The sequence below is a fragment of the Periophthalmus magnuspinnatus genome, chromosome 21 (genome assembly GCF_009829125.3).
Source record: "Periophthalmus magnuspinnatus isolate fPerMag1 chromosome 21, fPerMag1.2.pri, whole genome shotgun sequence".
NCBI lineage: Eukaryota > Metazoa > Chordata > Actinopteri > Gobiiformes > Gobiidae > Periophthalmus > Periophthalmus magnuspinnatus.
Window position 1 is genome coordinate 13,869,994 of NC_047146.1, and position 18,738 is coordinate 13,888,731.

Here is an 18,738-nt window from a genome sequence, read left to right on the forward strand (position 1 = left end):
TCATCACTCATTAGAAAAGGAAATATCTCACACACACGCACACACACACACACACAAGAGCAGTAACTACGTATCATTACTCAAAGCTTGTACTCTAAATATGTATTTTTGGTATATGTATTTAGTTATTTCCAAATACCGCTTGACATCCAAATACCAGTAAATGCGGTGAACTGGATGACCACCAGATGGCAGTCAGGGGCCCACTGCAATCCAAACGTACACATTGCCAAGAGTTATCACATAAGAGTTCCAAATGCGTTTTGGACTGTGGGATCTGTTCTTTTATTTCATGGGTAGATTTCTGGTTGAGGTCAATAAAAATCCAGTTTTGGAGCCAGAGAAATTCTTATCAGCGTCTTGCACATGCTCATGTTGGCTTATCGACTCAGACCTTTAGTGGGTCTTGGACGGGTTCAAAAGGCAAAAGTGAGGCAGCAGATCCAGCTCTCCAAGGCCATAGTTTTGTGTCATAGATGGATGGATTCCTTTGTTCAGGTTGAGGGAGACTCTGCGCCAAGTTGAGAAGTTTTCAGATTCTAAAATTGATAGATGCAACTTCTACACTAAATGTCTATGTAGAGAAGAGAAGATTTTATGCCACAGATGTATGAAGCACTTTCCAAGACAAACCAAACAAAAACAAACAAAAAAACAAACATGGGTTCCAGTCTTTGTCAACAGCTTCTCCAAACACTATCACTCACTCAAACAGCATGTTCGCGCAGACAAGGAAGGTGAAGTGTCTTGCTCAAGGACCAATGGCAGTTTGCATGGGTCTTTCCTGCATGTAAGCAGCTTGGTGTAGAGCCACTGCTCCCTGTCTTACAGATTCTGACAAAAAATGTATCCATCAATGGCTTATGGCAGCAGTTAAAGACATTATTTGGATTGATTTGAAAGTCCTGTATTCTGCGGATAAAGATGAACGATGTAACTTTTCTGGTGGAGGATCTGCCACCTCCATGGAGATGTGATTGCTTTGTCATGGAGATTAATGGACAAACCAATCACCTTTATGCATATCCAAGAGCCAATGCTTCTTCCACAGTGTCTATATTATTATATTTCAGCTTTCTACATGCAACATTTTGAGGACTTTCTTCCATTCAAAATATACCACATTTTGTTCTATATTGTTAATCGCTATGGCAAGGGTCCTAATTTTTCATCATTCTGAAACCCCCATTGATAATCTTGGTTGTCCACATTTCAGTTTCATTGTGTTGTACTGTAACACCAAAGACAGTGAGCAGACTGAATTAAAAGTCCTGTCGAGCCTTCTCTGCTCTACATTCATAGCCTGGAACTGCCTAATACTTCTCAAAGACACAGCACAGTGCTAAGGTCATGCTCAGAGTGAGATGTTCCAGTGTCTAATGTAACGTCACTTCTTCCCCGTCACATATGCCCCCCCTCCCGTTCTACATCCTCAAACCGGGACACAGCCAATCAGCTCTCATTAGCCATGTTAGCGGGGGCTCACTGACTCACATGCACTGGAACACACACGTCTGAGTGCAAGTGGTGAGCAGGGCTAGACAGGGCTAAAATACATGGTTTGGTCTGAGAAAAAGGAAAATCACAAGATGGTAACCGCAAAGAGGGGATATTAACATGAGTAATGCACTGAACACTGTAATCTACTTCCCTCTTCCCGTACAAGCTCAGGGTCGTTTACGTTGATTCAGAAATCATCCAGTTCACATACAAGCCTTAATTATGTCTTGACTTGAATACAGTGTTATAGTAAAGTCAATTAAACATTGTAAGTGATTTTTTATGCATGATTTTCACTTTTGTTCATTGCCCTTTTCACACCTGGGATTACCAATGAAAATTAGCTTTGTCATGTAACTCAGGCACATTTACATCATTTGAATCTGAAATGTCCCTTCAAATAACAAAATAAATTAATTAAAATAATATATATATTTTAATGAAAGATATTCCATGAATGCAAATTCATGAGGTTGCTGATAACTTTGATATTTGTCAAATTAAAGACACATATCTTTAAAAAGATACCACACTGAAAAATGTTTAGAATGGCTCAGATAACTTGAATATAATAATCTTTAATCTATAATGGTTGTAGACTATTTATTATCTTAAAGATGGATGGTTTCTCTTTTTTATTTCTCATTTGAAAACAAAGATCTTTCACAAATGCCATAAATCAAATTACTACTTGAAACAGCATTACTACTTTGTACAAAACCCATTTTAATCCATGCTAGATTTTTTCCCCCTAGTGCAAATACATCAAAAGATCAATTTCTGTTTTTTTTTTAATGGATTAAAATGTTAAAATGCTATTTAAAAAGATAATAAATTTTCTCTTCAGATTTGGTCATATTTTGGTCATATTCTTTGGCGCTACATAAGACATTGCTGGTTTAAAATAACCTGCATAAGAGTTTCATTGTTGCCGCCCTAGACCTTGGTGTTGGCTTGTTTGTAGGTCACACAGACAGTCCAATCACATTCCCTGGTGCTTAATTAGGATAGCAGATCCACAGGGCCATTTCACTAAATGATCTCAATTACACTCTTCCACTTCGACTGTCTGTCTGAGGCACAGGTTCACACCGTCACTAAACAGAACGTGACAAATACTGTTATCTTTTAGGTGGATTTCAGCCCTAAGGTGTACACTCATTATAGTCACTTTATTACTCATCTCTCATGAAAATAATTTAGCATAAATGGCTATAACTTAGGGTATCCTTGTTTTACAGCAATAATTGGAGGTGGATGTATGTAGGCATAACAATAATATCTCCATAGAGACAAGAAGGTGGTGGACATGCAACAGAAAAGTTACATAGTTCACCTTTAAATATCAAATATAATCATGAGAACAGTTGAAATGCACGTGATACAAAGAAGTACAAGAAAATTACAATACTTTTTTTTTTTTTTTTTTTCTGTAATAGTTTGAATACTCACTCTGGTCGGACTTGGTGGGCGACGTGGGACTTAACCTCTCCGTGGAGTTGTCACTTCCCTCGTCCACCACATAGTCAAAATTAAGAATGAACATCATGACTATCCCCTCCTCATTCTTCACTGGGATGATGTGAGTGGTGCACTGGAAGTCTGAACCTGCAAACAGACAAAATACATCAATTCATCTTGTGCACAACTGCATTACATTCACAATGACACAATGACAAAATACTTTTTAGTAGATTGTAACTTTCACTGGGAACCTAAGAATGAACTATGTAATAACTTTTGTAGGTAGCAATGAAGTAAGTACATATGTACATGTTAATAAAAATATAAAACATAAAAGAATTTAATTTATTTAACTCACTAATGTAAATAAACTCAATGAAAGCAGAAAGGTTAAAGTACATATATATATATATATATATATATATATATATATATATATATATATATATATATATATATATATATATGCATATATACAGATATATGTGTATATATGTATATATGTATACACACACACACACACACACACACAATCAGCTTTTACCAAGTCTCAACCCGTTGCAAATCATAACATCACCCTATTTCACCACCTGCTTCACCACACGAGATTCAACCTTTGTATTTCTCCAACTTCTCTGGCTACTATTAGAACTCTCCCTGTGGCTGTTGAACCCCATAGCCCTTATATGTGTATACATTACACTTTATTATCCAATCCACCAATAAAGCGGAAGAAAGGGCCATGATGCAAGACTGAACCTACAGTTGAACCCGGGAGGCGATGGGGTTAAGTGGAACATAGCAATCGGACACAGCCTTAAGCTAGTTCGGAGTGTTGCTGTGTGGAATTCTGTGGTCATATCATCGAATAAGAAGAGAAAAATGAGGAGCGGGAAGCATCTTGACAGGCAGTGAGGCGGAAAAACCATCCCGGGTCTAAACTTAGCCGGAATATTACACAGCTCTGCAACAGCACTGGTCTGGGATCTGCGAGGGGCCGGTGGGAACAGACGCAGCTCTGAAATTTTAAACAAGCCAGCTATAAATAACAACAATTAAAGAGACAGTTGGCCATCTTTTTCCTGTTTTTGATGGAAACAGTTTTGTCATAATATGAACATAATTGGTGATTATGAAATATTTACTAGGATTATGAGTAAATGGGGGTTGGTTACATCAACTAAATGAAGCAAGTTGAAAACACAGAAGTGACTATTATCAACATAAAAAAAAAAAAAAAATCAAGAAACTACTACTTGTACACTATGCAACCTTTCTGGTGGACGGGCCGCTGCCTGTCTCATTATTGATTTACCAGGAATTTTCCGCAGTATGGCAATAAGCTTATCTCCATGGAGGCAATAAAGTGGCACAAAGTTAAAGGTCAGATCTGTGGATAGACAAGTCCTATATTTTTTTGCCAATAACAGCATCTGTAGTTGAATAAATAAAATACAAGACTAACACAGCACTGTGAAACATTTCAGGTGAACAAAAACATCTCCATGGAGACAAGCAAGCCACACACCCTCCACCAGAAAAGTTACATGCTCCTTTAAAGATTTAATATGTAAACTCAGCTTGCTTTTAGTTGTGGTATAATGTCTCGTTATCAAAAACATCACCTATAACTGTGTTTTGTTTCATTCTACACTTTATTGTCTGACTGATTTAGGTTTTCTCCCATGTCTCAAAACATTTGATTTCAGCTTGTGAAGTCATGAAGTGGCACCCCGGGAAGTGCTCTTCCATGTTATTAAAGGCCATGGACTTTCACCAGAATACTAATGATATTAGTGCTCAAATTACCTTCCACTAAATGAAGCTAACAGGTAAACCATTGTGTCCTCTGCTAACAACCAGAGTATTTTGTATGAAAAGGAATCAGAGCAGAAGTGATTTAAAATGTCTATAAACTAACATTTTTAATTTCATTTCATTTGAGAACTGAGTTTGAACATTTAAGTACTGAGAATCAGAATAATAAGATATTTTGTTGCTGTCAAAAGAGTCCATTCTCTCTTGATTATATACACAAAAACTGTTACATTGGTTTGAAATAAAAGCTAATGTAGTTTTAGTAGTAACAAAAAAAAACAAAAAAAACCCCAAAACATTTAAGACCATATGGCAGCAGGTCAAAACCCCAAATTAAAGCATTTACACGCGCTCCTAAGCAGCCCTCTCAGTCTGCTCTGTCTCCCATAGCACAGATCAGCAGCACCCAGCCAGCAGCGTTCATTAGCAGCCCGGTCCCACTAAATATAACACGTCCTGGTACGTCTGCCGCACATTTGAAAAACCCTCCAGGTGCTAGCTGCCCTGTCACCATGACGATACCAGGATGTGACTTTGACGGATAGGAAACAATGAGGCGGTGAGTAAGAGCGTGTCTCATACAAGCCTGCAGAATATTGGGGTCAAGAATAGGGCGAGCAGTGTAAACAGGTTGTGTTCAAGTGCGAGGATTTGAGGTAGGAAAAATGCAATAAGCAATAAGAACAGTGCCAGCCAAAAATACATAAACCTTCATTTGCATGGTTGTAGTTATACTATATGAGCCTTGTTGTTGGAATTGCAAGTGTATTTGGTTTACAAACTTTTCTGAGTTAGAAGAACCAATTAGCATTGCCAGTGTAGCAAATTACAGATGTTGCTCTGCAAAGAACATGCTAATGCTAAAATGTTCTAAGGCCTGTACTACGAAGCTGGCTGAAGTTATCCTGGATATGTTTCTCTTACTAGGATGCACTAAGCCAGACATGGGCATCTCTGAATAAGTGGTACTACAACGCAGGTTCACAACTCTGTCAACCCCAGATTTTCTGAATGAAGCTGTATGTGTTTAGACAACAGGAGCAGAGTTAGCTCCAGTGGAACGATTACTATACTACAATAAAATGAAAAAAAATAAATAAATAAATAATAATAATAATATTTTTTTAGACAATGTTATTTTGACAAAAGAGCAGTTCGCAATTCACTCTTCTTTGAACATTTCAAATGCACAGTATGATCCAAACTTGATTTTAAAATATAAATTGCAAATCTAATTGTAACTGTAATACTGATTAGAGAAATTGCTAATGGATATATTTCAAAGCAACCCACAGCTCCAAAAAATATATTAATAATTGGTGACTTATATCTTCTATAATGTGTTAATCTTTTTAACAATATAGATTCCTGAAAAACTCATTTCACCCTTTATAAACTTGAGAAGAACACTTTGTTTCACGTGGACAGACCCAGTACTAACAGCACTGTCCATAAACCAAAACATCAGTGTTTTGAACCTAGCATTAAATTCTACCATTGATTTGACCTTTTTAAACAGGCTTTTTAGAACATTATTTATTTTGTATTATAAGTGAAGTGGTGAGGCAGCAGTTCAGCGTGTAGAAGTACTGAAGTGGGTTTAGACCGCAAAGGGTCAGTTCTTTAAAATCAAATCTACTTTGTACTAAAGCTCAGTGTTTTGCTAAAATCCTAATGCCTGTGTCCAAAGTGACCATAACAGGCGGCTTCTGAGGGAACTTTGAGCTCTGTGTCATGATGGCTCAGAGGATATTAAACATATGGTGTGTAGGCTGCACACTGATTTAAAAAGAAGTTACAATCACAACTTGATCTGAGTTAACAGCGCTATCTACTGCAGGCTGTGACTGCTGGGGTTTTGGTAATAAAAATTCTGTTTAGAGAGAAGCCCTTTTGGGTTTATTTCCAACTGGTTTTAGTCGTGGGATCTGGCAACCCAAAGTGCTGCTTAATCACTGGGATCGGTGTGAACCCAAGCATAAAATGGAGACAACATACAAGAACATTTACTTATCCTACAATGGGGGAAATTCCAGTGTTGCAACATATAGTTCAAGAACAGTAGCAATGCAATCAAAAATCAAGATAAATAACTACTAAAATAAATGTAAATTAAACACAACAACAGCGAGGTAGTAGAAAACACTGTGCAAGGCCATTTGTAGTTAAGAATAAATCAACTTCACAATGGTGGTCTGTAAAATCATTATTGGATTTGGATAATTAAGGACACAGATAGATGTTGTAATGAAATATTAAATAAAAATAGCCTAACGTAGCCTAACGTACATAGGCATGATGCATAGACCTACACTACTGGACAAAACTAAGACACATGACAAAGCAACTTATTTACCTTCAATATAGTCAAAATGCACAGCTTCTACCCAACAGCACCAGCTCACATGTTGCTAATTCAAATTACACTATAAGCTTTCATAAAGTTGCATCATATGTTCAACCAGATAGACAGTATTTAAAATAGGGGTTGGAAAATGCCAAAAATTAATATCACTATTTTCTTAGATCATGTTTTTGATTTGATCACAGTTCATGTAATCTTAAAGAGGGGGTATTACACTGCTATGGGGTCTTAACTGCTAACACATAACATATTTAGATCACCATGTTACCTTTATCGTTGTGAAAATGTTATATTAGCTGAAAACAATGTGGTAAAATGTTCAATATCTTTTAGTTTCATTTTTGATGCTCAAATTCCCCTGCTCCCCACGCTCCAGCCTTCACCTTCAGAGTGATATCACAACGCTCAGCTAATGAAACTACTACACATCACACCACATTTGTGAAGTTGTATCTATGTACTATTGTATTGTATCATGATTTTGTATATTTACGGAAAATTTCTGTGCTGGAGCATGGGTTACGTGGGTTTGTGGGGAGTCTTGTACAGGTTAACACTGCTAACCGTAAGGAGGGTTTGAATAGGGCCCAGGAGAGATCCCTAGATTGCTCAAAATATGCATGGATGACATTTCAAACCTCTTCAGGCATTTTTTTGAGGAGGGAATAACATTATCATCAAACGTTGAAGGTAGAAATGTAGCTCTAAAAAGTCGATTTTGCAGAGAACACGCTCTTTTACACGCCTAAAAGATAAGTAAATGTATGTATGTCCTTCAAGGCATTTTTGACAAATAAAAACATCTGTAATTGAACAAATACTAGATAAGTTTAATGCCATGCTGTGGATCATTCTGAGTAAAGCATCAGCAGGTTATGTACCCTCCACCAGAAAATGTACATAGTGCGTTTTAAAACATGTGCTATTGTGCTGAGGACCTAGACCACCACGATTCACAGCACAAGATCAGCCATTAGGCATTTTAAATACAGTCTTTCCACAATTTGAACTGGACAGCTTGAACAATCAGCATTTATTTCCCTTAGAGCATATGAAATGTTTTGCCATGCATTTTCCATATGTGTCATTATGTAACCTTTTTAACACTAAAGGTCAAACAGCACTGGACTGGGCAAAATGACAATATCAACACTTCTCCATATACGCAAACCTCTGCTGACATGACTGTATGCCACGGATATTACATGTTTCTATTTTTGTTTTACGGCGCATCAGCAATCCACCTTCATTCCCCTCATAGTCAACTCATAAACTTTGCATTAAATATGAATTAGTAGACAAAGCACCTTGCATAAATAAAAAATTGCGTTATAATTGTTTATAGTTCCATATTGTTCAGGTTTAGGATATTAAAATGTATGAATATTACAATCCAAGCATTGATTTGAGTTATGTAAGAGGATAGTTCCTGACAATGCAATCTGGTGACACAGGGTAGAAAACGAACAAAATATCAATCTCATTTTGTTAGTTATGCAAGATTAGGGATGGTCTGATATTGATTTTTTTGAGCCAATAACGATATCCAATATTTGTGTTGCTGTTGTGGCCAATAAGGTATTGAAGTTTACAAATTAACTTATCGTTTTTGTAGAAATACAACAAAAAGGTATTTATCTGGGATATAAATACATATTTTTATGAGTCTGTTCAAAAAGACAATTATGATCTGGGAATGACACATGGACAAACACACTAGAGCACTGCAGAAAAAATATAACCAAAATGTTCAATATCGGTACCAAACACCTATATCGCTAATAATTGATACCAGGAGATTTATGCAGCCTGACCACGTCAATGCATATTCTGTTTTAAAGGGCAACATACTTACTAGGGAAAAGACCTGTATTCACAACAGCATGCTAGCATTCTAATGAGACTCAAATGCCACGGATTAAAGACAACCGGTGGTCAATAATAATTTTGTTTGGGTTTTGGGACTAAAGTCAGCAGTGGCAATCTGGTTTGAATTACAAATATGAAAGAGCTGGAACATAGTCTTCAGTTTTATTTATGGGTATAAGATTAGTTGGTGGTTGTAAGAAGCCAACAGTGACAGTCACTTGATAGACAAAATTATCCAAAATGTCTGTAAAAATACATAAAACAAAGTCTGCTCTAGGACTGTCATGATAATTACTATATTGACTTGTAATTCAACAGATGAAAGCTCGAACACTATATTTAGGGCTCAGTTCTTACCAAGGGTAATTTTTTTTCATATTAGTGACATATGGGTCCCATACTGACATGTTTTCCATACTGACATGTTGTTATCAACCTACAAGTTCAAATAGAGAATACTTGGCAGTGAGTTTGAGCAGGGAGGCCACAGTGTTTCCCACACTGAGACGGCGCTCTCTTCGCCCCCACATAGCGCTCTCTTTCTCTTCAAAAGTTTACAGCGCTCCTGTCAACCTTCAACCTGTCAGACTGTTCCCTGCACAAGCGCGAGGAACTTGGTTCTACTGTCGCAGCGCCAGTACAGCTAAACGGGTCCGAATAGCACTCCGATAATAAATAGCAAGTACAGATGGATTTTAGCCATGTGCCAGTGCACTTTGTATGCTCTTGTCTCAGTTTGTCTCACAACTCTTGAAGTTTGTGGGGAGCAGATAAAATTAACCCTGTGGGTCAAAGCTTGAGTCAAATGCAGTGGATTTGTTGGGGAACTACGACAGGCCTATAATTGCTGTGCAAACCATAGGCTACTTGAAAATGTATATTTATATTTTTATTAGTAGGCGAAGCATTTGTAGCAATCCTAGTTGGTCGTGTCAGATGAACAAAAAGACTATGCTTTTTAATAATAGGCTATAACAAATTATAAAAATATTAAATAAAACATGCCCATAACACGTCATACATAATAATAATACATAATACCCCTTCCCATCCCAATCACAAAAGAGATGCCTCCAGTGAGTGGCGAGCTGTCAAGAAGAATAATTAGAAAACAAATTATCTCAAACATTGAAAATGGAGACAATAATAAACCCAGTGGAATTGATGATATTATGTTAGATTTTCAATTTATGTTTTGATGAAACTGTGTCCCCAGACACAGATATCGAAAGTAGTCCCTTTGGTAAAAAATCCTCAACAACCACTGACTGGGCAAAATAGTAGACCTATAAGCATCTTATCTGTCCTGCGTAAACTAATGGAGGGCGTGGTGTGCAAACAGATTCACAATAATTTTGCTGAAACGTGTATTTTCTCTGTCCAAGATGCATATAAGGAACCAGTACAGCACTCACAGCTCTTACTGAACAGTTACGTGAAATTGATAACAAACAATTGGTTGAAGTTGTGTTTCATGATTTCAGGGCAGCCTCTATTGTTTTATCTCATCTGGACCATTGTCCTATTGTGTGGTCTAGTGCTGCCAACAAAGACATGGACAAACTCCAAATACCTCAGAATTGAGTTGCAAGAGTAGCTCTCTGCTGCCCTTTTAGAACTAATGTCTCTCCAAATGAGTGTTAAGACAGCTGCGGTACATCCAGAATGCTGCTAGACTAGACTGACTAGAACTAGGAAGTACGAGCACATGCATCCTGTGCTCAGGTCTCTGCACTGGCTCCTGTGGCTCAGAGAATAGACTTTAAAGCAGCTCTGCTTGTGAACAAGTCTCTCCATGGCCTAGCACCAAAGTACATCTCCCACATGTTAGATCCATATGAACCATCTCACACTCTGAGGACTTCAGGGACCGGCCTCCTGCTGGTGCCCAGAGTCAGGACTAAACATGGAGAATCAGTGTTTCAGTTTTATGCAGCTAAAACCTGGAACAGTCTTCCTGAAGGTGTGAGACAGGCCTCTACTTTGACAAAGTTTAAATTCAGGCTCAAAACAGTTCTGTTTAGCTGTGCATATGAGTGATTTTTTTTATTCTGCACATTTCTCCTTTAATGTTAATTTTATGATGATTGTTTGTGATTATTTATGTTTTGATTTGGTGTATTGCAATTTTAATGTTTTTCTTATTCTGTAAAGCACTTTGAATTATCTTGTGTACAAATTGTGCTATACAAATAAACATGCCTAATGTTAATGCCATGCATAAGAGACATGGATGAAAGTGAAAGACTGACTGACATGGAGTGTGGTTCTGTCCTTAGACAAAGTCTGAGCGACACACAGACATGTTCTGTTCTCACTGGTACAGCCCATCTGTAACAGACATGGGTTTAATACAGCCCACCTGTAAGTACCAGTGTTTCATTCTGCCATTTAGTTATCGCCACTCATGGTTTTATAAAAGGACTTGCTGGGATTATCCTGTTTTAAGGTTATTATGTCAGTGAAATAGAGTAGTTTCAATATTATCGACTTTCATTATAAACCAGTGTACCAATACTTCAAAATGTATTATCGTGACAGGCCTAGTCTGTGCTACTTCTGTTGTTCACAGGTGATGAGGGCTAACAAAGCTTCCAGAGATGAGCTCTCTGCAGTAATGGCATTATAAGTGACTTTCAGTATGTGTCCACAGTCTGACGTGCTACGTAACTAGGACTGTCACAATAACAGATTTTGAAGAGTTATATATTGCTTAAATAAATATAGATGATAAACAATAATATTGAAACCAAACCATAAGGCAGACTTATCTCCAAAAAGGCATTCAAAATGTGCAATATTGTTAAGAAATATGATCTGCAACAAATAAATAGCAGGATGCAACACTATGACAGTTCAAATCTTCATCATAATGCAAACATAAATAAATAAATTAAAAAGAAATAGCCAAAAAAACAAAAAAAAAAGTGCATCACTAGTACAAAGAAAAGCTACATATGATTTATGAAAGAAATGACTGTTTCATTTATCATTTATTGAATGTTATGTCTATTTAGTCATTATAGTGACAGGCCTGTCTATAACTAAACAGAGAAAAGTGAACCAAAAGCACAAGGTGGACTTCACACACAGTGCGCTCTGTTGGCACCAGAGACTACAGCATACGGAACCTCTCAACTGGACAAACAGCCCACCCACCCGCACTCAGCACTAGGGCTCTGGAAGTATCATCTCAGGGTGGGGAAAATGGAGGTGGTGGACATATAACCGAGCACTCTGCAACTGAGCAGGCTGAGGTCTATGTGCATGTTTGAAAAGGTCCTTTGAGTGAGCAAGAGTCAAGCATATCAACATTATACAGTACAAAAGCACATTAATGTAGTCAACTGAAAACCACAGTAAACATGGCTATGTATTTAGTTTCACACGTGACTGAGTTTTGGGGTTGTGAAAAGAAAATCTGACACTTATCCACACTAAAACTAGTATAGAAACTAGACACTAGATCGTAAGTAGGTACTCATTTGGGAAAGTATTGGTACTAAAAAAAGTCACATTCACAGGACAGAAATGAACCTTTCCTGAATAGTTTTAGAATAATCTTGAGCTGTATCAGAACAAGTATCAAACCACATAGACTCATAATTACTTTACAGTAGACTCTAGAAACTCCCACACATCACACCGTTTTGTACTTTCCAGAAATTCTCACTTAACAGACTCGGTAATCTACATGTAATACTGCTTGTACTGCTCATAGACAGTAAAATGAAACCATATGTGTCAGTGAAAACAAGGTAATGCAATTTACTAAGGCGAACAAATGAGTGCGGTGTGGACAGCTCCCGAAGCGATGGAGGAGACCCAGCAGTAACATTACACTGATATACGTGCTAAAAGTCCTGCAGTGGCTTCTCTGCTCCACCAGCGCTACAGTGTACAAACAAATGAGCACATTATGAGACAAACTTATTATTTCAGATGGTTGAGTGCTTAATGGAGAGGAAATTAAAGTATGCAGCTCAGCAAGCCAGTCTAAGCTCACAACTACATCTATAAAAGGAGATATTATGCAACTTTCATGAGATTTTAACCTAATTATAACAATGTTTTTCAATTTCCTTCTGAACAGACAAAATCTTCTTCATACAGGAATTGAAACAAGAAAGTGTGTAAGTTATTAAAGTGTGCCATCCTTTCACTACTTTCGGGGCTGAGTTGCCGTTACAACAAAGGCTTCTTCAGTTCTGGTCAGATTGCAGGTGGACACGCAGGTGGACACGGCCTTATATCTAACTGAAGGGAGGAGCTAAATATACTGAAACTAACAGACCTATTTGTATACATTTTCTGTTCATTAACTAGATCTATTGACAGTTTATACTAAGTGGAATTTAATAGACCTAGCTAACAAACAACACTGAAACTAACAGTTATTTGTTCACAGTTTGTTAGCTCCTCCCTTCAGACAGATACAAGGCAGTTTCCACCAGCAATCTGACCAGAACTGAAGAAGCGACTTAGATGAGCCGCGAAATATCTTCATTCTACAACTTTTTGTCCAGTTGACAAATTGAAAGCATTATTCTCTTGCTAGCTCACCATGCTCTTTTAGCCAATCCAAACTTCCACATCCCATTGTTACCAGTATAAGGTCTTAAACACAAATCCGAACATTCTCCGTACTAAAAATTAAACTGAAAGACCGCAGTGCAGTGCAGTGAGAAAAACTAATGCAAAGGTGTTCATAAAGCACAAAAAATGGATTAACCCTCCTTAAAATGTTCTATTATAGCCTACATTATACGTAACAAAAAAGAAACTACAACAAAATTACGCAGTCATTGATGGGACGAATACTTTTAAATTGTGTTTGTACAGAATTGTTTGTGTGTTGCATGTCTTATGTGTACACAATACTAATGTGTTCCGATTCATGGTCCAATTGGAGTACTGTATTCTGCAGAAATATGTTAGGCAAGTGTGGAAAATGTTGGACCGCTGCAACCTGATTCTCTTTTTCAAGTTACAACAGTCAAAATTAGGTACAGTGCTTTTAAGTGACCCTGTACTCTAAGAAAACCACTCATGGAACATAAGTTGTGGATAGCCAAAACAGCAGAAGCGCAGTGGGCTGGTGCACCTTCTTCAGCAGATGGGAGACAATGGTGGTGGTGAAAGGCTACTCCGTGGGGGTCCTCTCTCATGTGGCCTCCCGCTGAATGTCACCTTTACTAAAGCACTTCAAAGGGAAGCGTGCTCACATCCTCCACCTTTTAAGCCACTGTCTACACTATCTGGGCTGAAACTTCTATACAGTTTCAAGCACGTCGATCGGTGCTACATTGAGCAGAAATGAAGGAAATCTAATCTTGAAGCAGCTAAGACAGCGCCATATTGTTGGGAGCAGTGAGTCATGTGACCAGCAGGCCTCCCATGACCTCACCAAGTTTGACCTTTGACTAGAACAACTGTGATGTGCATCTGCTCCTCCTTCTTCAAGCCATTCCACGCTCTGTGTAAAAATAGGAACAATTTTGCACATTTTGGAGCACCAATAGTTTAAATATTTGAAAGTAATTTGCACATTTTCAGATGACAATTCAGATCATTAAATATTGGCAAAACACTAAGGCACTAAATATAAAACGCACCATTTTGAGGGAATTGTCCAAACTGAAAATTATTATTGAAACTGATTTTTTGAAATGTCAGATAGTCTGGATACACATAACTTTGATATGCCATTAATCTTGTAGTTTTATTTTATCCAATATATTACCACTTTCACACTATATGAAAAAAACAAATAAATACATAAGTAAATAAATTCATTTGTTCCATGTTAATACTAGGTCCAGAAATTTTAAAATAAAATACTAACCATAAACCATACCAGGACTTGCTCTTCTACCGCAGAATTCTTCCCTCCCTCCTTGAACTTGAACCTACAGGCTCTGTGACATCTTGAGCACATAACCTCACGTCTTCAGTCTTGCAGCACTGACACATACAGGGCTCAGTGTCTGGCCCATAGGCATGATGACAGTGTGGTCAGAAATATCCTGAGTGCACCTTGAGGGTACCAGATGACCCTGTACCGCCTGAGCCACCATAATCCCTAGAGAATGTAGTAACAAATGATACAAGTGAGCACACAACTTCCAAATATAGCATATTTCTGTGAACTGCTGGAAAAGATATCCAGTAATCACCACCAAGTAACAACATTTTTGGAATTAGTGAAGTTCACACATGTCAGATGGTAGGCAATGTCTACACAAGGTATTGTAATGGCTGTTTTGAAGATATGCATAATCTGAATATTGTATAATGAGAAAATAATCAAAAAGATGAAAAAAGCTTGAAATAGAAAATAAAAAAATATGTGTAAAGATGCACTATGTACATTTCTGGCCATCTCTAATAGCTTGGCCTGGAATGAAACATACCTTGAACAACGCATACATTCTTATTGGGAATGGGTTTGCCTCTCCATAGATTTGACATGCAACTTGTCTGAATGGGGACAGATATGTTTTAATGCCATACAGTGGAACATTCTAGACAAAGCCATAACATCTGACTTAATTCATTTCATTAAAAACAACAACTTTTCTTTTCTACTCTTGTAGCAGTTCTTGTAACTATATCAATAGCAAACATTTTCAAATGCATAATTTGCAAGGAGGAACCAATTAGGCTTTGAAATGGAATGTGAACCAAGTTTGCTTATAGTTAGTCAACCAAGTTTTACCTGCATGACTACCAATTAGCGAGCCAGAACAGCATGGAGCTTGTTAATATTATGGTAATACAGGTTTTAATCATCTAGCAGGGGACGAAAACACTCTTTAAGCAGCAATCTGTGTCTAATATGCTGTTCCACCTTGCGGTAAGATTCCCTAATGCTTCACGTTATTACACTTTATATGGTAATGCAACTTTCTCTATAATTTCCTCCAGCCAATCAGGAAACAGCAGAAGCAACATCACATTCGTTCCCAATTCACTCTTGTATGAGCACGATGCAATGTCTTTTGTGAATACATTTTCGTATCTGGTATAGAGTTGTCAAAAGTATCAAAAATCAGATACCAATCGATACTAAAGTTATCAAAAACACTGATTCTCATTTGAGCATATCGATACATGCTCAAATGAGAATCAGTGTTTTTGACAGACTTTTGACTGACAGTTAGATTCACAGGACTGAAATGAGCAATAATAATAACACTTGTGTAGCACTTTTTAAGATACCCAAAGATACCCAAAGCTTTATATGAAGAGACAAACAAAAACAAACTGAAGAAACAAAAATATTAACTAATGAAAGATGATGGGTTTTCAGGGCTTTTTGTGGATGAGCGTCTGATGTGTTTGAGCAGGGAGTACCAAAGGGTGGGGGCAGCAGTGGAGCAGACCCTGTCCCCCCAGGTCTTATGTTTAGCCCTGGTGGGGGGAGACAGGAGGTTGCATCAGACTGGTTTTGACGAGGGTGAACAAGACGGGATCAAGTGAACAGGTGGACATTTTCATGCCCTCCAAGAGTTCAGACAGGTCAGAGGGGGAGATCAGGGAGAAATGGGACAGGGTGACACAAGTGTTGGGAGGGCAGAGAGAGGTAGGAGGGAGAGATGGATGGAGATGCTGAGAAGTGGCTGGAGATGTTACTGACTTTGTTTTGAAAAAAAAAAAAAACGAAGGCGGTGCATTTTTCTGCTGTGAATGATTGTGTGCTATTCTCCAGGCGATTGAGCAGTTTCTTAATCGTGGTGAAAAGTGTTTTGGGATTTCCAGGACCAGACTGGACAAAGTGGGAGGAGTAGGTGGTCCGGGCATGAGACAGGGCTTCTTTGTATAGTTGCAGATGGTGTGGATGATGAGACTGGTCTTTTTGATTATAACTGACATCCTTTGGTTTTTATGTAGTTGAGGAGTGTACCAGGGAGCAGAGTGATTGAATGATATGAATGATGTTTTGGTTTTGTGGGAGGTGAGTTGATCCAAACAGGAGGAGAGCGTGTTGTTATAGAGAGTCATGAGTTCTGTTGTGGACTGGGAGTCAGTGAGAGCGGCTTTGGATAATTATTCAACTAGGAGGGAAGTGAGTGTAGAGGGTAATTTGGTACTGAGCTTGCGGAAATGTAGAGAACGTGTCTGTTTTTGCTGAGGGATGGGGATGTCATTGGTGAAGGTGATGACGAGGTGGTTGGATATGGAGAGATCAGTGCTGGAGAGGTTTGGTATGGAGAAGCCTGAAGTGCAGACAAGATCTAGAATATGGGGCAGAGGTTATCAAAATGGGGCTGATGGAAAAATCCTGCTTTAATACTGCAAAGCCGCCACCACAGCCTTCAGAGCAGGGAATGGTAGAATAACTGTATCCATCAGATGTCGTCACATTGAGTGCTGGTCTTGTTTCTGCTGTCAGTTTTCATTAAGACAGAGAAGTCCAAGTTATTGTCTATGATGTATTCTTTCAAAATGTCACTTTTATTGTTTAGGGAATGGTTGTTGAACCGAGTGAATTGAATGGATTTTATGATTGGAACTGACAGAGACTTTGGGAAGGGCGCAGAGACAGGACACATGCGGTTTGTTGTGATGATGTAGCAGTAGTGTTTTGAGCTCAGCTGAGCAGATGGACGGAATACGTAGACTCTGGAGTGAATTTGTTTTCTGTAAAGAATCCGAGGGGTTTGATTATTGAGATGCACTGGGGAATTGGGGTGCGGGTGAGACAGAGTATCTGAGAGTCATGTCGGGGAGCGGTGGTGCAATGAGGTAACCCTTCAGCAGCAGGCAGAGCAAGGTGGCCTGGCTGAAGGACATGGATCACAAATCGTCTGGTTTTGAGCATGCAGCAATGGTGGCGGAGTTAGGAGCAAATCCTCGGCAGTGCTGGAAGCTAGTCCCCGACAGCAGTACTACAGCTGCAATGCTAGTAGCCAGCTACCACTAGATACAAGCACCTGACAACTGTGTTGCCTTTTGACACCTGACGGATGGAGCTCGGTTAACCAGGATGATATTATGGGTTTGTAAGATGGATAGTCCAGTATATACTTGGAAAAGCAGCACACAGATCTGATGACAGGTAGTCCAACGCCAGGAGATGCAAAGGAGTAAGATAAAAAAACAAAAAAAGAAACTCCAAATACGTGATCCATAAATTGATTGACCACGGTCCAAATACGTGATCCATAAATTGATTGATCACGGTTACATTGTTATTATTATTAAAATAATAATAATAACAATGTAACAAAAGGGCAGAGAAGAGGTGAACACGCAGACACCTCACATTCTTTCCTGAATAGCTTTAGAATGATCTTGAGCTGTATAAAACCACATATAATCTATACCTGGATGACTGATATAAGGCCACATGGTAAGTACTATGATTACATGTCTGTGTATATACTATATACTACAACTACAATTAATGTTGAAATTATATTGTCTAAATAAGGAGTTGTTGTTTTTTTTTTTTCAATCGTGGGATTGGAATCAGTACTGAGTATTCAGACTAATATCGTGACAACACTAATCTGGTAAGAGACTTGGAGACTTTTAATTCTCCATTTCCTTGCTACTATATCTAACACTCTGAAAATATCATCTGTAATTTCAACTGCAATAACTCTCCATGTATGAGGCATTGTTTTTAGACATGTGTGGTACCCCCTGTAGACAGTGAGATTGGCAGTCACAGCCTTAGCACAGAAACCATTATGAAAAATCTGTCAGCTGCTTTT

General features: G+C 38.2%; 1 protein-coding gene across 1 annotated transcript in view; it reads right to left on the reverse strand.

Moving 5' to 3' along the window:
* Positions 1 to 18,738, reverse strand: part of LOC117388868 (potassium voltage-gated channel subfamily H member 7-like) — a 96,019-nt gene that overhangs the window by 59,130 nt on the left and 18,151 nt on the right. Inside the window, exon 3 of the mRNA XM_033986423.2 lies at positions 2,953 to 3,108. Coding sequence (XP_033842314.1) covers positions 2,953 to 3,108 — 156 coding nt within the window. The remainder of the gene's footprint in view (positions 1 to 2,952; positions 3,109 to 18,738) is intronic.